Below are 23,652 nucleotides of genomic sequence, written 5' to 3'. Positions count from 1 at the left end.
AACTAATTTTCAGAGAATTCATCTAGCCATGTAGAGGTTTTTATGACAAAAGAGGCTTCAGACTTCACACAGTGTTATATATGAAATCAAATCCATCCTTGCTCCGACTGCATTTCTTTCCCTGAGAGAATTGTATTTCTGCCCCTTTAGAAAAAAAATGGACACGCAAGCAAATAAAAAGACGATTAAACATTCAATCTCCCCTGCTCCTTGCCAGATGTTCTTAGTAAGAATCTTTGAAGCGATTGCAAAACCTGTGACAGCTACGCTATAACTAAAGCTGTGTTTCTTTAACCCATATAGCAAGTGGGAAAGAAGCAAGACAAAGCTAGCAATCACTTTTACCCCTCTCTGCAGTTCACATTTGACAGAAAAATACCTTACAGCCCACAGTGAAACAGATTTGTTTAAAAGAGCACATAGGAGTTTTATTGCAAAACCAACCAACCAGTAATTTGCAGTAAATAATATACCTAAGATTGCTCTCAAGCACCTAAATTTAGAAGGCTGTTCTACTTCTGGTTTATTACCTTTCGACTGCTTCTTTCATCTTCATCTTCAGATGGATCTGACTGGTGTTTTGGGTTATCCATCTGAAGAAATGATCTGACATCTGGGCTAGAAACACAGTTAACTTCATTAGCACACCAATAATCTGCCTGATTTTCAGCCACAACCATAGGAAGCACAGAATTAAACAGCAGTGTACAGAGGAATAACGCCTCACAAAATTTTATATCTAAGTTCAGGGAATTAAGGACTGTGTACAAGGTATGTTGTTACAGCAACTTAATTCAACTGCTGAATATATTACACACAGTACATATGTCAGTTTTTTTCCAAGCGGAAAATTCTGAAGTATATGTATGTGAAGTCTTCATAAGGAAAAGCTCTGCAGAATTGCATTAAAAGGTTATTATTAAAAGAAAGCATACATTCTAGCTTGTTACCAACCAGCAGCAAACAGACTTTTTTTCAAAAGACTGAAGAGTTTAAAACCATTTTAGTTTTCCAAAATGAATGAAATAGTCCACAATACAGAATGAAATACACAGTCTGTATCTCAAAAGAGAGACGCACGTCCTGAGAGATACATCGTAGTGATGTTCCTGTCCCCATTCACTTTAAAGCAGATGGCGATTTTGAATTCAGAATGCATTCTGGCTGGGGACTGACAAGACAACATTAAGAAATCCTGCCAGTCAGCTGCAGGACAAAAATGCTACCCTTCAGGAACTGGCAAGAGAAACTACAGGCTTCCAACAGTACCTAAGGAGATGCACTGTAACTTCAGCATTAGTTTCTAGCTTCTGTCTTGGTGGGGGCTGGGGGAGAGTGGGAGAAAGAGGGCAAGTAAGAGAAGTTGAAGAACCCGCTCCCAGGAAGCAAGGCTTACCCAGTGGTAGGTTCAAAAGAATGTAACATCTTTCTTAACCACAGCACAGCGAGCAAGTGAAGAATAATGCGATGTAAGTGAGGCAACATTAATTCCTAAACAAATGGGTATTGCATATAGCCTATACACCACTTGAAGAGATTACCTGAATCTTTCAAGTTCCTTCAGTTCACTAAAAGGCAGCCTGCTTATCAAGGAAGAAATCTTACCTAAATTTCAGACATAATGTTCCTTGAGAAAACAGTATTTCCTGTTAGCATTACTAAACCTAACTCATGCCCTGTGCTGTCTGAGGTTCCCAGTCTCCATCGCTTACATTCTGTATTCCTAAACCCTATCTGAAATCTCTTTCAGTTCCCTTCAGCAACAAGACTGCTCACACAACCTCCCACCATGATTTTCAACATAATTCTTCTCACCTTATATGACCTCCAAATTCTGATCTATTTCAAGGTCTGTCTTGTATCTCAAGTCCCAGGAAGACAAAAACCACTGTGGTTTCAATACTGTAGTAATACTGCCTCATGATGCAACAATTTAGGTTTTACAATCTTTGCATATCATGAAATCAAGAATAAAAAGTTATGGTTGATGCTTTTCACTAGATAAACAGAACCAGACCTTAATTACCTTTCAGCATTAATTACTCTGGACAACTAGCTGATTAAATAGAGCATGTAGTAATATATCTCAAATAGTAACTATAGTAACTTTGTCCATGACTGAATTCACAGCATGGGAAAAAAAAATAATCCATTCACAATAAAAGGCCGCTGTAGAGTTGCAGGGTATTCAACAATCTCTACAATACAGGGCTGTCAGAAGTGTAATTGATCAATGTTACATTGTTCATATTTGTAATTTTAAAAGCACTGCAAAGAAGTAGTGATTAAAAATACGAAGTTTAACGTACTAATTTCCTCCACAAGACTGCAGCATGTTAAGCAAAATGCTATATATATTGGTAGGACTTCTGTGCTGTAATAGCTCACATGTATTATTTTAAAATAACACACGAACTATTCCTAAAATAACCTCACATATGAAATCAAAAGGATCAAGAACACAGTTTAAAAAAGGGATGTTTAGCATACACTGTACATATACTACCAGCAAAACTTGGTTTTGTCTGGATTTTTATGATTGACTGGATTAAATTTAATTTATGGATTATCTCTGAAATCCATGAAGGGGTGTCAAGGTCTGCCTAAATACAGTTCCTTCTGTAATACTCATTCTGCATTAGCTTTCCTACATAAAACATATGAAGCCACACAAAAATCTTGGACACACCCAGAAATATGAACAAGCCCAAAAAGTAACACAGATTGTGATGCAAAATGGTAACATTAATTGCCAGTGACAGAACCTTAACTTTAAAACACATTATTTAAATAATGGTGCCCAGCTATTCCCTCTTTTCCACACACTTAGGAAAAAAGAAAAACTGCTATCTTTCTTACAGAAAAAAAAAGAAAGGCTCAAAAAGCCAATATACCATTACATTTTTAAAAGAACACAACTTAAGCAATGCAAAGTTTGCTTTCCCCAGCATGGACTACAAGATCTTACAAATCCAGGGGTTTCATATTCATTTTTATATTCATCAGATTTTGAAGCCAGAAAATCCTAGTCACTCTGATTTTCTTCTAGGGAACAAATGCAGACACTTCTCACTTAACTGACAACTCATTTTCCCACAGAGGTTGCAGGGTGTTGTCATCCTTGAGTTCTTCCAAGTGTTATTCAAATGTTCTAATTTTCATTGAAAAGCTACTTTGGACTATTTAAAAATAACTACATTACACCTTTAATGTATCCTCTATTATACAGTTGGATTCAAACAGATTTTCTTTGGACATGTTCTAATAGATAATTAAATGCATGAATTTTTCATTGAAGACCTACGTTTGAGGGGGCGAGCAGTTCTATGTGAATAGTTGCTCAGTGATTTAGAAGGCCTCACAGTGTTCACAAGTAACAAACTCACAGCTGACTGATATCCTGAATAGAAGCAAGGGAGACACATTATAAGATCTCTTACCCCTCCTGACATTTTTTTTCCCAATATCTGAATTCTATCCATGAGAGCAGGTTCTCTATCAAATACAGTTAGCTGACTAAATGCAGCTTAAAGATAGTCCACTTAATTCCCAATTTGGTCTAAGCCAATGATTCATCTTGCCCCATATTCCACCTGACAGCAGTCGCAGGAAAATCCTTACCAACGATTACAGGGTCTCTCTGTAATCACTCTGTAACAATTCAGGTTTCTGTTGGGTTTATTATTGAGCAGAAAGGTTTGCTTTAATACAATATTCAACAAACTTGTCTGACCCAAGAGCAAAGTCCACTGAAGGCGAAAAGAGAAGGAACACCACAATACTGCATGTTTCACAGAATAACGTAAATATTAAACCATCTTTGACATACTGAATCTGACATATGTGCTTTTCAATTCAGATATTCAGGTGCCTTCCCATCCAGAAATGAGGACACCATCATGAACCATTCTTAAGCTTTTAGTGAAAGTTTTCCTAGGTAGGACTTAAAAATATGACATCCTGATACTGCTTTTAGAGCCTAAAAGATGTAGTAGAAGGTGGACTTCCTCAAAGTTCTGTGAGAATGCATAACCCTCAAGTCTTCTTTGTATATTACCGACTTTACGTAAGTGCTTTTACCTAATATCAGTATCATATTTAATTAGCACATTGAAGCAAAACAGTCTAAGAAAGCAAGGATGTGGACTATCTGTGAAGTCTCACTCACCACATATTCCTTGAGTAGTTTCTATCAGATTTTACCAAAAAAATCCAAAACACAAGTTAATAAAGTTTTTGTATTTCTTCAGTAATAATGTTCACTGGCACACACAAAAGGTGACAGATTATGTAATTATTAGCATGATTTTCTGTAACAGAGCACTGCAAAAAAAGCTTACTCCAGAAAAACAAAGTACCTTGCAGTTATTAGAAGAAAAACAAATTACTATAAAATTAAATGCTTTTGCACTGAATTGTGAATTAAAGTCTTGCTTTTTCTCCCACATAAACCACTGTTACTTTAAGGGTGGGGAGGAGGAGAACAGAACGAGTCAAATTCTGTCTCTATTTTGTTTTTATTGTAGAACTATGCTTAATAAGCTTTTTATTTAACACACTTTTAACAGCATCACAACCCTTTATAAGACCCACTTCTTCATACTGATTTCTTTTTAATGGATCAAGCAGGCTAAGTGCCACGTTAAAGAACATAGATTCAGCTACAGATGCATTGAGCGTAAAAACTTTAAAAGCTCAGAAGAAATTTAAGAAGGCAAGTCAATTTGAGGATTGGGGTTTTTTTAAGCACACAGTTTTATCAGGTGCATTAAAAAAAGTACCATTTTTACCTTCGGAGAACAAATATAGTATGTTTTGAGACAAAATATTTGGTACTTGGACATACTGCAACCAAACAGGGGAGGGGACTGTGCTAAATAAAACCAGTGTGATTTACTAATGTAACAAAACAGATTAGCTTTCAGTAATGAGTTAATGTGCTTTCTATTCTTTCCCAGAGAATAACACTGCTATGACCACAAACTTCACAGTATTTGTTCTAGTGAAAAACTGTTTCATGACAAAAACCTTGTTTTGAAATTTTTTCCACTTATCACAAGGAATTATATATAAAATGTTCCCTTTTTTCCAAAAAAATAAAGGAAGTACATATTTCAGGTTAACAGGACGTTAATTAGTTCATTTGTTGGGGAAAAAAACCCAACCTGACTGCATACTGCAAACTGCAGCAATATTCCATTTTACAGAAGTTTTTTTCTCCTGTGGAAAATAGACAGTTTCACAAGTTGTACAGATATGCTAATTAAACAAAGTGTATTTATTACAGACATTTTACTCAACATTAACACCAAACAGCTTTTCCATGTTACTAGTTCAAGCCACATTGAAAGCCACATGGATTTAGTTTAGATTTGTTAGGTATAGATTTAAACTGAAAGAAAAATGCATTTACCCCCAAATCAGTTCACATGCACAAGTGCTATCCTCCAGATTTAACTGGAGCTGACTCAAGCATATCGCCATCTCTCATTCCTCACTGTTGCACTGATGGAGTTTAACACGCCTGCAGTTCTTCTGATGGAATAGTTTATGTGCAGGTTTACTCATTTGCTTTAGGCAGGTCAGCTCCCAAACCACTTAAGCAAGCTAATTAAGCTACTTTGTTAACACGCTTAAAACAAGTTCTGGAGTACACACATGAACTGCCCTAACAAAAGGATGCAGGCAGTGACTGCTACAGCAACACAGTAGCAAGTGACAGCAGAGTTCTCAAACATTACAGCCATCAGCCAAAACACCTGCTGTACAACAGAGTTCACACTGGAATCTGCACCCCTTGAATTAAGATCAGTTAACTGCCTGCAAGTTTATTTGTTGATCAGTTTTCAGAAAATAAATGTTTTTATATTGTTCATCAGTCTGTAGATTTTTCCTGAACGAATGAACAGCCATATTAAAGTTTGTTTATTATACTTAAGAGCACTGAACAGGTAAATAACATTTTCTGGTTACAAGTACTTAATCTTCAATTTTCTAGTTGACATCTCATGTCTTTTAAATAGTCTTTATAGAATAGAAATTAAACTACTTACTGATTGCATAACTCTGGCTGTCTAACTAAATTTTGAATGAATTCATTCAGTCCTGCTCTTCTCTGTTTAATGAAATCTGAAAAAAAAGATAGATTTATTAGAATGATCAGTCAGCTCACAAAGACTACTTAGTTTCAAATTTAGGGGGTTTTAGGACTTAAACAGCAGTTAAAAAGAGGTTGGTTCACAACCTGTTCAGAACAGGATTGGTTCTACACATGAAAATCAGAAGCTTAAATCATTCAAGTGAGTTGAGAGAACAAATTTCACTTTTTCTTCAACAGTACTTGAAAATGTAGAAAGCTAGATGGATTAAAAGTACATGAAAGTGCTTTAAGAATAGTGTGTAACCATAGTGGGCTAACCTGTCCAGCCTTCATTGCACAGGTGAGCCCTTCAGCACATGATTACATTCAAAAAAATCCCCCAACAAAACACAGGCAAAACCTGACATCAGTTGTACAAAGTCAAGTTTTTACATGAACAAGCAGCATATTTCCATAATATATGTACAGCAGTGGGAAAGCTGCACAATTCAACCCACCAGCAGGCACTTTGATGTAACTATTAAAGATAACTAAATAAAACCACTTTTCTTTCCATTTTGGACATCACCTGTAACATAAGAAAATAATCCTCAGAATCTTCACCCTCATCCAAAGCTTAAGACGTGTAACTTTTCTTTAGCAATATGGAAAGATACATAAGATTTGAAATAGAAAGAGAGCTCTAAGATGAAACAGTATAAACCAGAATAATCTTGTCTTTCATTATTCCTATCAACAATAATCTGCATGGAATACTTGACTTGCGATTCTTTCTGTCGCACATAAATTACTGACAACAATTAAAATTTTAAACTAAAATTAAATTTCAGTTAAAAGCAGTATTGCATATAAAGAAAAATGATCATAATGTTTCAGGGATATAATCCCCAAACCCTTATGAGTGTATTTAATAATCCCAAATTATTGACATCAAACAGGAACATAAAGATGTTACGGGAGTCACCAACATCAGCAGTTTCAGTACAGTAGATCTACAATGCCATCAGACACACTAAGCCTACAGAACTATCCCTGTTGCTGAAGATAAAAACACCTGCATCATGTCAGCTCAAATTTATTCTGTAATTTTCTCGTTCTGTATTCTGACTGGTTTCTGTGATTTTCCTCTGTCCCATTTCTGAAGTTAAAACAAGATTAATTTTGAAATAACCTAAGGGACAACAGAAACGGAACATTTAGATGACAATGTATGTTATGACAGTATTTTTTGGTATTTTTAGGAAAAGGTATATACAAATTCCACTCTACTGCACTCCCATGCAGTAGTACAATGCTGCACACATCGACAGAAGTAAAATACCATTTCAAGGTCTGTAAAATATGTGACTTATTTCAGGAGTCAGCAGAAACATTGCATCAAAAGCTTCAATAAATCAGAGTTAAGAGAAAGATTTAGATGACCATCATTGCTCCATCTCCACCCTGCCCCCCAGCAAGAAATCTTGAGAACTATTTAGTTTCTCATGCTTCAAGGATTTCAGCATAGTTTATGGAAATTTAAAACAAGCCTGAGGGAGTTGTTTTACATATATAGTTTTAATAAAATTTTAGGCCCCCCCACATTTAAATTCCAGTTTCCTAAATCTGACTCCAAGAAATCCACCTGTACATTTGGCTGTACTGCAGACCAGGCAGCATGACATTACTAGGTCTTCAGCCAACTCTAAAAACCCCCAAGGTCAGAGAAAAGGAAAGAAACAAAACCAAAACGAGAAGTCTCTGTAGACACAATACATGTAAAACTTCTGGCAATAATTTACATCTTCATCAGAAGAGGACATCAGAGCTTGGATACTTGCATTTAATTATTGTAATAAAAAATAAAAAGGAATTTCACATCAGGATCCAGGAGATTAACTGTAATTGTCAAAACATAATTTGTTTGAAGAAGTCTAAAAAACCCCAAAACAACTCATTCCAAGAGTTCAACACCTTTGGATCCATTTGTTTTTCACAAAGGAGAAAATGAAATTATTTAAACAGTGCAGGAGGAGATGCAGCTACACACGCAGTCTGATCACATCACCAAGCCAGGGGAAGGCAGGAGGTTCCCAATGACCATCAGAAAAACCCTTAAGTAAAATGGCCTGAATGAAGGCTATAAAGACACAGAGCAAAGGTCTGGCCTTGCCATTTGCCTTTTTATTTATTCATTGGTGGTACACCTAGGTTAATGCACTTTACAAGTGATTTCTTATTAGTATTTTGATAAGGACAGAGCAAGCTTCATTGGGACCTATCACTGTTAACTTGATCACATCACGTTCACATAAGATGGGCTCTGTAAGTGGAGCAACAACAGGAAGAGATTCATTTTCATCTAAACTGTACAAGGAAGCACATTTAGACACAGAGAGTTCAAAAGCCTTCAAAGGTAAATCCTTTAGTTACTTCCCTCCCCCCCCCAAAAAAAAAATGAAAGTCACACAAAGGAAGTTTAAAATTTGCCAGGCATATGTTTAGCGGGTTTGGCTTTTGCTTTTATAAAGGAGCAATTACACTGACAGTTCAGAAATTCTCACAATCCTGAATACTGCAGGCTCAGGAGAAGCTATAGCCTTCAGTGCAAAAGAGGCACTGGGCCACTGAGCAATACTTTGTTCACGATCACAAGGTAGAGAATCTACCTACGCTAGTCCCTGTTCTTGACTGAGGCATGACTAAACTTTGGTTTAGTCATTGTTTTGAGGACTGGTGTAAAACTCATCCAAGATAGCTGCTTGTAGGCTGGAATAGATCAATTTTCATATAAAGAAACTGACAAAATGAGTAACAAGATAACAACTTACCAGGATCAAAATTATCTCCAAATATTCTCTTAGCTGGAATCTTCAAGTTCATGGTAGGAAATTGCTTCTTTAGCTGAAAACAAAACACATACAATTGGATTGTACTTACACATTAAAGTACCTAGAAATAATTGCATTGTTTGTTTTCTGATGAACAGTTTGAACATCTGATTATTAGTAATTCTGCTCATCTCTTCCATCTTCTCTACTCATACACTTGGGGGAAAAAAACCAAACCCAAAACAATTTGTACTCGGCTTGTTTGCACCAGTCATACCCTTTTAAATTCAAAGGCCATCTCAATTTAGAAAGCTAAAGACAACTGCAGCCCTGCATTAAAAAAAAAAAAAGCACAGGCTAGAATCTTGGGTGGTTTTTTTCTTGCTTGTTTGCACAGGAGTGTATGCATGAGGTTTAAAATGGATTTGGGACACAGACCTCTGGGTTCTGCCCAAACAACATTCTTAAGAGCTTTAGAAACCACAGGTGGGCTACCTCTATGTCAAATTTGTAACCAGATTAACAGCATGTTTTACAATGCTGCATTTGACAATTTAATTGTAGTCTACACTTGATAAGCTGGCCAGAAGATCATATATAATAGCACTGAATTTATAAAAAAACCCTGACATGAGTCAAGCCTGGATTATATTTGCTTCATCTACAAGCATTCCAGAAGAGCAACCTTACCCTCATCCTCTTTAAGAGAGTAGTTCAATACAGTAGCTGGCAATTCTTTCCTTAGAAACATCAGTATCTCTTCCAGTTAACAGCACAGGTTTTTTAGTGTACTATACCATATGAATTGGAACTGCATGGAATTTAATTGAACTGAATGGGAACTGGACTAAATGTTCTCCTGGTTATGCTTCCCCAGGACCTCCACCTCTACAGGTTAAAAAGACCAGTGCTGAACAAACTTCAGCAGAGCAACATTAATCTGAATGGTAAGAGAATATGGTAAGGGGAACAGGATCACCAAGGCTCACTCCACAGGTATCAAAATGGGGATACTTTTGTTTTCACATCGCTTGCAAGTCTATCCCCAGATGCAAGCAAAGTATAGCATGGTATATCCAGGCCGACTTCTGCTCAGACTTTGCAAGATAGCCCCAAGTTCACCACCTGCATTTGCTTACCACTGCTGTGCAAAAATCCAGGTACAGTGAGACAGAAAGGAAAAAAGCCCAAATACTTCCCACAGAGGCAATGGAAGGGAAATAGAGGCACAGGTAAGCAGCTGGTAATTTTTCTTATGGAGATCACAGAGGAATTGTTTCTTCTTTGTCTCTAAACATGAAGAACTGGAGAGAAGTATGGACACAGGACACAGACTGCACATCTGAGCAAGTATCTGCCCTGCTTGCCCACTATGTAAAACGGGCCAAATCCCCTTCTAGCAACGAACCCAAGAAATCCGTACTGAGTTGCTGAAGAGGCCTATTTTATTTGGACCGCTGCCAAAAATATTGGCTATGAAACTGTAGATAGGAATGGCTATGACTAACTTGAAAGTTTATATCAAGAAACAAGGATTCGTTCATTGCTTTCAGTACTTCAAAGTAAAACACTTACTTTAAGAGAACTTTACCTATCTAGATGTTTTTAGTTTTACAGCAATTTTTTACCACCATGAACAAATGCACGTTTCAGATGTTTTGACAACCAGTAAATTAGAAGTTTCTCTCATGAAACTATGACCCCAAGCAACAATTAAAAAAGTGACAAATAAGTGGACTGTGAGTCTGAAATTCAAACAAACTGAAGTTTTAAAACCCCACCTTGTCATTTACTTTAAACAGGCTCCTATGATTATTGAATGTTGACTCAAACTCCTCAAGAGGAAACTAACTCAAACTGTAACACTGCCAACAAATGTTGCTCTATTCTGCCGTAATTTCATAGCTTGCCTTTTGCTTACCGTATTGTAGAGTTTATCAAACTCTGCATACCGTCTGAAGACAAACCATTCATTTCTGCCAACTGAGACCAATACTTTGTAAACCTGTAGTAACAAAGATAAAGTTACTGCCAACAGCAAAGTTTAATAAAACCTCCCAGGTTTAATCCTGTGGTGGAAATAAGGACAGGTTGTTAAATATATTGTGTAAAAATACTTTTTAATATACACGTTTCTTACAGTTAAATCACAGACAACACAAATGAGTAAAAGAACAATTAGAAAAGAGTCTGACATTTTACAGAATTTTTTTAAACACCAGGTAAGCAAAAACTAATACCAATGCACATCTCATGGATTTTCATAAATTAGTTCAGATCCAACAAGAACACCTGGCCACCAGATAGCAGTCTATAAAAATCTGCTACTTTATAATTTGTAATAAAGACTAATATTAAAAAAATTTAAACACTGAAGACTGCCTTCACCAAAACCTAAAGAGAAAGCACACATGAAAAGCAGTTATAAAAGTAACTGTTTCTTGCCACATCTTGAATACGTTTTATAGTCAGGGTCCTGGCAGATGACACAATTGTTCAGGGGGGGAAAATGCTGCCATGGCTGAAACACAGCACCGGCTACCTAACACACAGCATTGGGATCAAGGGACATGCAGCTGGAACCTGCTGCACAGTTCTGGCCACTCAAATACCATGACAGCAGAGGACTTCAATAAACCAGACAGATTGCCAACCCCTGGCTTCATAAATCTGGTTGACAGTTTCGTGTCCAGCAGGCTTCTCCTGTCTCTTATGCAGCTAGTTGAGCTCCCTTCTCCACATTCTTTTACTTTCAGAAGGAGCCTGACTATTCCTTCAGAGGAGAGAATGGGCACAGCAAGGAAATGAGTGCAAAAGGCTGCCAATTCCCAATGTAGAAGACTGGACCAATGCCCCCTTCTGTCCTGAAACAGCAGCTTACCTCTCTCCTTTTAACGCCCACAGTGGAAGTGGCAGTCACCACTGTATTTCTTAGCTCCAGATTAGCATTTATGCTACATTAACTGCCCAAATATGCTGCTCTCAGTCTTCTCTGGGGAATACAGGAGGCTGGACAGAAGCATCCAGTAGGATGTTGATGAGACTTACTCTTAGAATTAACTTTCCCTTACACTGCTAAACAATCATTAGCATAAAACCTAGCTACACACCTTCTAGAGCATCCCTAGACTGCAAACAGCAAAAGCTTTAGCTGCAGACACTTAAGTACAGTCCTCCTGAACTAGGTATCTTACACAGCAATCAAGTCCTGCAAGTAATGTTCAAACACACAACACCTCCACTCCCCATGACTGCATGGCAGCTCAATGCCAACAGGCTTAAGCAGCAGGCTACGGACAACTTCTTAAATTATCAGAGCAAAACGCACAGACTACAAAGTTCATGGGCAAGTGTAACTTCGGATGATATTCACCTCCTTGGCAACCTCAAAATTAAAAAACTTGTTCTTGAAGTAGACCAACGACACAGTCAACTTTTTTTTAATGAGAGAGCATAAAAAAAACCATATGAGGTTATCCAGTTCACATCATCACTGAAGCTCCTGCATACCCAACCAAGGAGAAACTGCAAGTTTAACACTTAGGGAAGCACTGAGTGGTAAGAACACATGCAGCATCTAGAAAGATTCTGGTAAACTCCAAAAACATAACATGTCTTTGGGCTGTATTACTACTTTCAGCTACACCCATGTAATGATTTAGGGGTGTGCAATGCCTGTTTCTAGGAAGGGGAGGTGGGTAGGGAGTCTAGCCTTACTCAGATAATAACCTTTTCAAATCTAATTACTCCTAAACCAAAACCAGTTTTAGAAAACTCCTAAAACATTGTTAAGATATATCCACAGCTTGTAATATGTGGATAAATAATGCAAAGCTTTGAGAAAGGAAAAAGGAAGAAAAAGAAACAGAGTTCCTGAAAACACCACTATCCCAAACATCACCATAAACTACCTTCCTAGAAACAGACAGGATAGGGTCCAGCTATTTCTTGATGTGATAATTTCTTCACAAATCAAGTCACTGAAATTAGAAGTCTTCAATTCTGTTTTAGTAGCTCACGCTCACGGATTAAACATTCAATTTGTATTAACCAGAGATAAGTAAAAAAGGTAGGCTGTTTTCCAATCTCAAGAGAGCAAGCACTGAGAAAGCAAGGAAACTATTAAGCATCAACAAAATAAAAAAACCAACAAGGCTTGGTATTAGTATGTATCACAGGTCTGAAACAAAGTTTCCAGATTTAATCAGATAAACAGCAGCCTTGAAAGGGATTTCTTGATATGCCTGTATATGACAGGGGTGTGAAGGGAGGTAAGAACAGGTCAGAAGAGAAAATTAAGCCTCACACATCAAACAGCATAGGGACAAAAGCAAGAAATGCAAGACAAAGTTATTTGGCAAAACAGGCAAAAGAACAGCCCACTATGCAGCCAGGACAGAAGAGCAGTTACTATATCCTAGATATGGTCCAAAACAAGCATTTTGCTTTTTTTATGAAGAAAGTAAATGATCAATCTTCAGAAAAAGGCAGGACAGCAATCTAGAGTGGATATACATAAAGTCTGGTTACTACGAGTTAAGTGGAAGCAAAAAAGCTTCCCTGCCAGAACACCCAAAAAATTCAAACATGAAATTATTTGTCAAGAAAAGAATATTGGTAGTAAATGTAACAAATGTATGCAGTATTTAACATAACCAAATCAAATATTCAACAAGAGGTTATGAAAATGCTCAGGAAGAATGAAGAGTTCATTTCCAAAAACAAAACTTAAAAGCTTGACTTATCAGAACGAGGACTGCACAGAGACACGATTGTTTTAAAAAATGCTGTATCAGGGCAAAAAGAAGAGCTAGTAAAAGCTAAGTTGCACATACTTGTCTTGTTTCTGTGCCAGCATTAAGTGAGCCACTGTAAAGTCTGAGCTGGAATTCATAGTTTCGATTCAGGCCAGTGAGATTCTAGAACAGTCTCAGAAGCAGTAGTGATATATACACATATATATATATATATGTATAGTGACAGTAAGGTGAAGATTATATGAAACAGTCACCTGAAGTCTTTCCTAGCCTTTATCACTTTAACTTTTCCTTTCACCCTAAGATTCTTACTGTTCTTTATGGAAATGTCACTAACATCAGAAACAGACAGCTATACCTACCATAGATTTATTTCCTCCTGTACCCCTCTCCCACCCCCCACCAAAAGCAGTGCTGATGGGCTTCAGTCATTAACACACAGCTACAAAAGAGGAGACACAGTAAAAGCATTGACAGACACATGCTGGAATTCACAGTTCCTACCAGGAAGTTTAGTATGACCCTCCTGTTATCAAATCCTAAAATACATGCGATAATACTCACAAGCTTGGTTGTGAAAAGCAGTTCTTGCCAAGCTGCTAATTATTCCCTGACGCAGAAAGCAGAAGCCACCCAGACAAAGTGTACCTCCACACAGTGCAAGCTGGGTTGGATTCACACACACACCACCCTCCCCAATTTCTTAATTTTCCTACTCTTGCTTGTATGGCTTCCTAAAGGGCACACCCAAAGAAAGCGCTGTTAAGTTACTAAGGTTGTCACACAGAACTTTTGGTAAGATGGCCTGGAAATCACAACATCAGTATGCACCGCAGATGTACCACACTGGGACTTTTTAATAGCAGAACTGTCAGCACTGAGGCAACACCTGTTTTGCTGAAGTGTAGACTTTGATGAAGTTTTTTCTGCTCATTTGAGTTACACATGCATGCAGTGGTTTAAAGGATTAGTAAAGCTCTCTTTTGCTTGTTCCCTTTACCAGCAATTCCCCAATTTACATCTTGATACACTTGTAGAATCAAACAGCATTATTCTTCTCCAAGGAAGGGAGGTGAAAGGGAAAGGCAGATACATAACTCAAAGTAAATCTTTGTTTTGTTGTATTCTTCAGACAGCAAGTCAGTCTAGGGGTGTTTGCATTCCACATCTGAAGAGTGACTAATTCACTCAAAAAAAAAAAAAAAAAAAAAAAAAAGGCAGCTTAGAGGAAGTTGCGCAAGAGCAATGAAATATTTTGAGCTTTTTAAAGGAAGTACTATGATGCTGTCTTTATATCCTAGCACACGCAGAAGCAAAACAAAAATCTAGGTCACAATATTTTTCAGTGTACAACATAGAGTTACTCCACAGAATAGGAAGATTTCACTTCCAGAAAATCAAATTGGGAGGCTAAAAAAGGCAGCAGCAGGGAATAACAAGGAGTAGAAATTGGAACAGGGTAGGAAAAATCTTGTATTAGAATCAGAAAACAGGAAGGAAGACAGAAAAAAGTTCCTTTAAAAATTTGATTTTTCTCTTTTACACAAAAATATTAAAATTATTTATATGATATTATAACAGGAAACAAGAAAAAAATGGCCATTATAAAACCAAACTACAAAAAAAAAAGGCAACTAAAACCAAAGCCATATCTTTTCCCTTTACAAAATAAATGTTTTCTTGAAAAATCATGTAGGATGCCGAATCTTAATTTGATTTGGTACCAAAATGTTACTTCTGCATTCAGACACCTATGTGTGTGTATATAGATATATACAAGAAAGCCCTGCTATTTGGGGGTAAAAATACCAGAATTTTGTACAGCCAAATTCTTTCTGCAGAAAGCAACACAGTTAAAACACTGTAAAACATTCACAACTTCTCACATTGGACTATGGCCAGTACTCACAAGAGCAAGTAAGCAGACTTCCATAAACTGGTTTAAAGTAATACCAAGCTTAGTAGTAAAAAAAAGAAAGTAGCACTTCCAGGCAGTAATAGCCCATGTATCTGCCTACCGTGCTTACACTCTGCTATACTTACAGTAAATCTTTTTTTCTTCTCTCTATGTTCATCAGAGCTCGGAATGCTAACACTTGGGCAGCTTTCTTTGAGATCCATTGTATGTGTTCTTTTGACCAATTCGTTACAGGACCCTGCTTCGGGTGTTGCAATCAGAAGGTATCTTCAGTGGTACTGATCCAAGATACGCAGCTTTTCTTGAGAAAATGTGAATTCCATCATGTAATCTTAAAGTGAACATAGAAGGAAAATTAAGTATGGGAACACTTAACTCGCAGTGCTAAAACCTGTGTGACAGGAACTTTTCCTGGCAGGAAATGAACTTTAACATGCACATATACAGCCATAACCATTATGACTTTGCAAACTGTTTCATGCTTGTGGTCCCTTCACCGAAATCACTCACATTCTCTAAGGACACAAGCACACCCAAAAAAACCCCACTGAGTTGTACAGACGTACTGGGAACACATTTGGGCCCACTACAGGCAGTACTTTGAAGAAACAAAGATAGAACATGGAGAAATAATTAGAGATGACAACCTGGTATCAGACATCTGAGAAAAGCCACTAACATGTACATTCAGAACAGTTAATTTCAAAAACAAAGGTTTTCAGCTGCATGAGTCGGTACCACAGGGCATTTCAGATTTGTCAGAACATGCTGACTGTATTTAATTATCACATCAGAGATGAAAGATGACAGGAGAAAAAAAATAATTTTTCATGTAAATTTTAGAGGGACACAGGCAGCACCATGTGTCTGAGTATCTACTTTCTCTGCCCTCTCCTCCCCCATACTTGACATATTTTGTGTTTAGCAGAACAGTAGGGTCATCCATTACCTCCAGTCGAACAGTTAGCCTACTTGCAGAACTTGAGAAGGGTACAAGACAAAGAGGCTAATGACATCAAATAAGCAGAGAGCTTAGTATTACCTACAGGCCCCTTCACTCACTGACAGACAGTATCCTCCACACCTGCTTGGAGCACAGTTTCCTGGACCCCACTGCAAACAACAGGAACTTCAGCCCTGGCTAAGAGCTGTGCCTAAGTACAGGCCTGCAGAGCCATCTGAAGTGGTTTAGTGAATGCAGCTCAGCTTTCAGAACATTACGTGTCTGACCAATGAGAAAAATATTTTAGAAAGAAGAGACCTCAGTTCCCTTCAAAACACCCAGAGGAAAAAGGAGTGCCCAGTTGAACACTTGAGTCTGTATTTTCTTAAAACAGGGAAGTATAAAAGCAAACTGTGTATTTTGTATCATAAATTCCCCAAACCCACAAACCAATCCAATGCAATTCTGCTATTAGAGACACACCCATATTTATGCTGGCACAAAGGCCAAAGCCCCGGGAATCCAGTGAAAAGATTTGTTCTTGATACCCAACTAGTCTCAGTCAATTGACTATTTTTCTTGTTCTCAAAAGCCAGATCATCTCTCTGGTTCAGACTTCACACTATTATTCCTCCTGTAGCCATTTAAAATTAAGTAATTTTCAAAGATCTATCAGGTGACTGTAAACAAAAAGGAGTGTTTGAAGCCACTGTAATCACAGTTAAGTGATAGCTCATCCACACTGCAATATATTCACAGTACTATTTTTAGTTACACCTGCATTTACCTTAATGTGATTGTTCCCTACTTCACTGATTAGGAATTACAGGGCTGAGCAGGGTTAAGCTTCCCCCCCACCTTTATTTGACTATAACAAAGGTCATCCAAGCCAGTTACACAGACCTTGAGTTTGAAATTGGTTTTTCTTTTCCTTCTGCAAGCCACTGTTAAAAGCTTTACTACAACAAGGCACAGTTCCTATTTTCCACAATTTTATACTGGCATGGGATTAAGACTGTTCTTCACCCATTGCCACACAGTAAAATTAAGATCTAAAGGTTAACTGTGCTTTTCATCATTGGAGGTCCACTAAAATAGTCAATAAGCACCACTTTCAGTAAGCATTTCACTAAGCTTAGACTTTACTAAGCACTTATGTCAATCTTGAGCTACTTCAGGTCCCACGCCAGGAACCAAGCACAAGTCCCTGTGTTTTAGCTGTCTTCCTGCTCATCAGAGAAAAACACGTAAAGCTTTAAAACGGATTAGGTGTTCCCTGACTAGTATCACTCCCTATCTTCTCTTGTAAACTGACATTCATTACGATGGTTCCCAACATGCCTGCACTGATTCTCACAGTACTTCTCTCATCCCTCTTCGTTTTTTAGTTTTTTAAATAGCAGTACAGAAGCATTATGAATTAAAAGCTGTAGTCCAAAGAGTACCACTTGGAAGACTGAGCTTTATTCCAGATCTGAAGTTGAAAGATCTACGGGAAACAAAAGGAGGAAGTGTCACCCAGATTAATTCCGGAAGAGTTTACTCATCTTACTAGGGAGAAGAAGAATAAATCATCTGAGAAGCTGCAACTGCAGTATTTGTGTTTCTTTCTTTAAGCTGCCTGGAAGATCACTGGCTGTGATTATTTTCTTTCCCTGAGGCATCTCCTCAGAGTTGTGACTGGGTCACCAACACTAAGCTGAAAATGCATTTCTTCCAAGTTTGTCAGTTCAGTTTGCCACTAAGCTTCAGAGGATCAGAGCTTTCTTTCAATTTCTATCTGCCACAAGCATATCAGCTCTTGAGAGCTTCTTCTATCTGAACTGTACGTCAGCTGTAGGTCTGACTGTAGAAACAGGGATAGATTTGCCTTAATCTTTGCCATGCTCCATTGAGGAACACAGCTGCAGTTTTCCTAGCAGGTAAAACCACTAATGCTGTGGTAACTACATGAAGTAGTAACAGAGAACAAACAGTAGAGACGTATTTTTATCCACAGTTTCAAAAGGGCAAACTGCAGTGTCTTGAGGGTTGCCAGATACCAGTGAATTTAACAAACATTGTCAGTTGAGAAGTCTCTGCCTCTGGTTATAGCTTTTCCTGTAACTAAAAGCAGGTAGCCCCTGGCCCCAATGTTGGTAACAGGCAGGAAAGAGATGAAACTTCAAAAAAACAGGCAGCAAAATAAATCCACTTAAATCATATTTGGGCACTAGTGAAAGAGCACATAGATAATGCAAGACAGGTTAACACTGCCACCAGTGTTGTCCAGGAACAGCTAGAACTTTTAAGCTGCCACAGTATCTAGTCCTGGAACAGGGGAAGGCACAGACAAATGTGTTAGAGGAGATCAGAAGTCACACATCCTCCTGGCAAGGTTTCAAGCCTGTCAGCAGCTACACTATTCATTCTCTACATGGTGGCTGTCAAAAAGCAAGCAGTATTTTCACAGTTTCCTGCAGAAAGCCACAACAATGTCAAATTTCAGGCTGACCCTTGCCTCTGGTAAAAAGCATGGCAATAACAGAATCCTAACACTAAGAACACATATAGATCTACCATACCCACAAATTATAATGCATTCAGGAAATTGGAAGTATTTTGTGCAACCTCATAATAGCTACACGCAACAGGCAAACAATACGTAGTGTAACGATACATAGCAACCTCTTCTGATTTCTTTCTCCATAAGCTAGGCTCAAACGGTATTAGAAAAGGTTTCTGAAATTCAGATTACTTTATTCTGTACTGAAAAATTTTCTTTTCTAAATTATAATGGCCTGAAGATGATACCATTACACAACCAAAGACCTTTGTTCTAGGTGCTTATGAGTCAGTCTCTGCCAAGAAAGTTCAAAACTTGATTACAAAGCTGTGTGCTCACCTGCTGCCTCTCCAGCTGTAGCCAAATTGCCTTAAATGCCTCTACAGCCACTGCAAATCAGCTATCATACCCGTTCCGACTCTTTGAGTAATACGAGGGAAGCAGTGACAAACAGTCAAAAACCCTAAAAGACAGTCTTCCAGCAAGCATGCTTGGAAGAATCACCAGGATCCATGCACAACCACTGGAAGAGAATGGCCATTTCCCTATACACTAATTATCCACCTAGAAAGACTTACTCTAGGACTGAGTCACCAGTAAAACCAGCTGCTGAAAATCCCACGACTGTGATTCCGATTACAGAAGGAACAACAGGAGACAGTCCTATTACCTGCTATAAACATCACCCTCCTTCCTCTCACTTTAGAGAAAGTATCTATGGCATGCTTTTCATCACTTCCTCAGTCTTCACAAATATCCTGATAATGAATCAACATATCACTGGACATTAAACAATCTTTGAGAAAGCCAGGAAAGTCAACTTTTCCCTCAATTGCTATATAATAAAATAGAATCCCACTCTTGTTACCAGACAAGCAGCTGACACACAGGAAACAGGAGACAAGGTATTCAGAACCCAATGCAACAGAAATACAGGATGAGGAGAACCAGGGACTGTGGAAGTCGCATGCTTCATAAAGAGTCAAAAGCAAAACACAGATCACTAATCTATAAAGAAAGATGGATGGGCAGAAGCTGTTGAATAACTAGGTTCTGAAGAAAGCAGGTTTCACCTAAGCCATTCTTTCAAATACCACATACATATGATAATTTTAATACAGGAACACTGAACATCAGTGTAGACCTCTAGAAATATTCCAGCTGAAGGAAAAGGAGTACACTAACCAGAATACCCTAGTCAATCCTTGGCTTATCTCTTCACACTCCCTTCTACCTACAATTTGAGAGAATTCATAATTCAGTCATTGATATAAAGGAAAAAGCCTGATCCCTGTTTACATACCCACCCCGCTACCTTGCATTTTTTTAAACCTCTGGTGGCACCACTATGGAAAGCGAACCACTACTCACAGCAATGTGGGCAAAGTCCAATTCAATGGGTTATTTCTATTCATAGAAAAGTAGAACAGGTAAAGTAAAAACTCAACCAAGGGAAAGAAATAAATTACTCCTGGTTTTTTTGTCTTTATCAAATTTCCTCTGGAGAAGTCAGGTAAACATTTCCTTCCCACAATTCTACTGTACCCAAGAACATCCCTTCTGCCCCACGTTCCAAAATAAGCTCCAACAAATTACTCTTAATTGGCATAACAAGATTCATGGCTTGGACTGCATCTATTTGCATTCGTGTTTATTACATGACACAACACAGGTTCTTCGCCATGGTAAGCAAACCCCAAGTAATAAAATGGGTCTAAAGAACAAATACTGCCAATAACAGGCAGCTGTCTTTTAATCCTCAGCACAGGTCCACAATAATTTTATCTTTAGCCTGTGTACATTGTATCTGGAAAGGTTACTATGTGCCTCAGATGGTATGACTTACACAAATAGCAGAGCACATTAAAAAAAAATAATCAAGTTTGCATCACACTTGCAACCTGCATGTTTCCTGGAGTGCCTCCTCAGCCTTCCTATACACCAGGTCCAATTAAAGTTAAATGCAGATGCCTAGGATAGCACAGATCAGAAGTTGTAGCAAGAGCACTACCAGCTACTTTCAAGAGGTCTTACAAGCAGTTGATACCAACCACTTGCAACATAGCGAGTTCTACATAAGAGGGCAGTCAGACTTCATTAAACACAAAGCAAGTATTCCCAGCCTCATTTTGCCCCTCTTGATGAAAATTAAGTGGGAACAATGCCCAAATATACTGCCCATTTTTTTACATGACTTCAGGAAAAGTCACCAACTGTTCTCCCTCTGTTTCATCACAAACACAGGAGAATTCTGATCTATTTAAGATTGATGTTATTGCTGATACATCAACATAAAATCCAGTAACTTTCTTCATGTACTATAACTGGCAAAAGGGTAAAAATCCAGACAGCAAAAGGTATCTGGCTTTTAAAATGAAACACATAAATCCAAACTACAGTTCACAATCCAGAAAAACTTTGTAAGTCTGTGCTCTACAGAGCGCATGGCTGCCTAGAACCATAAAGCTGTTGGACAATGAAAAGGCAACAACTTAAATACTGGAATATAAAAGTAAGAGAAAGAGCCTTTAGCAATATCCAAATTGCATGCCCTGTTCACCATCACTTGATTTCTCATGTTACATTAGTGCAACTACAGCTAAAATTTTATGTCCATTCTTCTAAGACAAGTTTACCAACTCCTGCAGGTAAGAGCATACGCTGACCTCTCACATTATTGCAGTGCTGCACGGAGAATAAGGGGTTCAGTTCTATAAGGATTCAGAGAACAGTTGTTTATGCATGTGTAACAGAATTTGGTGCAATAATGTCAGATGTGGTGAGACTATAATTTACAATCAAAGGTGGGAATTAAGGTTGGAAAGCAATTTTAACACAATTCATCATCATCACATAGCCACTAATTACTATTTCTTCACTTTTAAAATTATCAAGGTTGTTAAAATATCCAGTACTTCTCAAGTTAAACATGCTGTATTTCTCACTTAAACGAGCATCTCAAAATATCTTTCAAGAGACAGGCCAGTTTCCTAGCTTTAAGTTATTAGAAACACCACACATGGGGACTACCTTGACATTAACAGTGAACTTTTCAAAATGCTTTCTAAAAGCTAGCAACACTTTTTTCCTGAGATCTAAAGTATCTTAAAGCCTTCAGGAAAACATTCCCCCACACACACCTTCCTTTTTTATCATTAGTTCATATTACAGTCATTGAAGAGACTGATGTGCAGGTGAAGACTGAAAAGAAAAAAAAATCAGAACTACTTTTAGACACTCGAGTGAAACACGAACATTAAAAACCCAAAATGGAGTTAACATCAGCCTTTAAAAATACAGACTCATTCTGCATGATTCTATAAACACTCTTAATATATGTATGAAAGGGGATATAAAAAAAAAAGAACAAAAACCCCAACTTAGCTGCAAGAATACTGCAGTAAGTGATCTTAACAGAAATCCTCAGTGCCAAATAACTGGAAGAGCCGTAACAGCATTCAAGTGACATTACTGCGTTGAAGCGAAATGCAGTACCAGCACGAGAACTATCTTAAGTTTAAAGGGGAATAAGAAATGAACATTCCATACTGCAAAATTACTGCACATCTAGAAGCAGAACAGTTACACCTTTAAGAGCTGCCAGAGGAGGCATATTCACATAAATATTAAAAAACAAACGATCTGTCAAAACAGCTTTCGTCTTAACGCTTTACAACTGCTTCTTAATTAACCTCCACAAAATTAAATTCCTCAAGGGTACCTGAATCCCTGCAAGCCACCTAAGAAGCTTTCGTTTTGCAGGACGAGACCTCGTCGGTAATCTCCCTCAGGTTCGCTGCGCTCTTCCGAGACACCAGCCACATACCGGCTGCAAACCGCTCGGAGGAAGCAGTAGGTGCCGCGCCGGTACCGCCCCGGGGCATGCCCCGCGCCCGGGGAGCAGCGCAGCGGACCCGCACCCCCCCCCCCCCCCCCCGCCCCCCCCCCACCGCCTCCCGAGCTTGGCCACCAGCTCCGCCGCGCCGCGCGCAGCTCGGGGACGAGACCAAGCCGCTCACCTCCACCCCGATCAACCACTTCTCGGCTCCCTGGTTTCTAGGAAGTTACAGATTTCTCACATTCCCGGTCCAGCGGCGCCGCGGGGCCGCCCCCACCAGCGCCCGCCGCCGCTCGCCCGCGCGGCCATCGCCCGCCCGGCGGCGCCCCGCCGCCCCGCGCCCGCCCCCGGAACCCCGCAGGCCGCCGCACACGCGGCCCCAACGGCGGCGAACAGCGAAAGGCGGCTCCGCCCAGGAGAGGAGGCCGCGCCGCCGCGGGAGGCCAGCGCCCGGCAGGGCCCCGCACCGCGCCTCACCGCAGCGCCGAGCGGCAACGGCGGCGCACGCGGCTGCCCCCTCCCCTCGCCCACGCACCCCGCACGTGCGGCCGCCGCGCCGGAGGGGGGCGGGCGCGGGGGAGCGGCGCGAGCGGAACGGCGGCCCCGGGTACCTCCCTCCGCGGGAAGCGCGCGCGGGGCCGCGCCGCCGCCCCGGCCCACCCACGGGCGCGCCCGCCGGGCCCGCGCCCCTCCGCCCCCGCGGCGCCAGGCTGCGGCCCGGCCGTGACGCGGCCCAGGCTG

At 39.3% G+C, this 23,652-nt stretch overlaps 1 protein-coding gene across 4 annotated transcripts in view; it reads right to left on the bottom strand.

The window, feature by feature from the left end:
* LOC121084278 (serine/threonine-protein kinase Sgk3) overlaps nt 1–23,652 on the bottom strand; it is a 61,459-nt gene that overhangs the window by 13,342 nt on the left and 24,465 nt on the right. The window contains exons 1-6 of one of the 4 annotated variants that reach the window (XM_040585593.1): nt 23,093–23,232; nt 15,711–15,916; nt 10,832–10,915; nt 8,911–8,983; nt 6,054–6,129; nt 531–618 (exon numbers count right to left, since the gene is read on the bottom strand). In XM_040585593.1, coding sequence (XP_040441527.1) covers nt 531–618; nt 6,054–6,129; nt 8,911–8,983; nt 10,832–10,915; nt 15,711–15,788 — 399 coding nt within the window. In that variant the 5' untranslated portion in view covers nt 15,789–15,916; nt 23,093–23,232. The other 3 variants (XM_040585595.1, XM_040585594.1, XM_040585596.1) reach the window with 3 other exon arrangements.

The sequence above is a fragment of the Falco naumanni genome, chromosome 3 (genome assembly GCF_017639655.2).
Source record: "Falco naumanni isolate bFalNau1 chromosome 3, bFalNau1.pat, whole genome shotgun sequence".
Lineage (NCBI taxonomy): Eukaryota > Metazoa > Chordata > Aves > Falconiformes > Falconidae > Falco > Falco naumanni.
The sequence above is the reverse complement of the archived record's forward strand: the minus strand, read 5'-3'. Positions and strand labels throughout refer to the sequence as shown.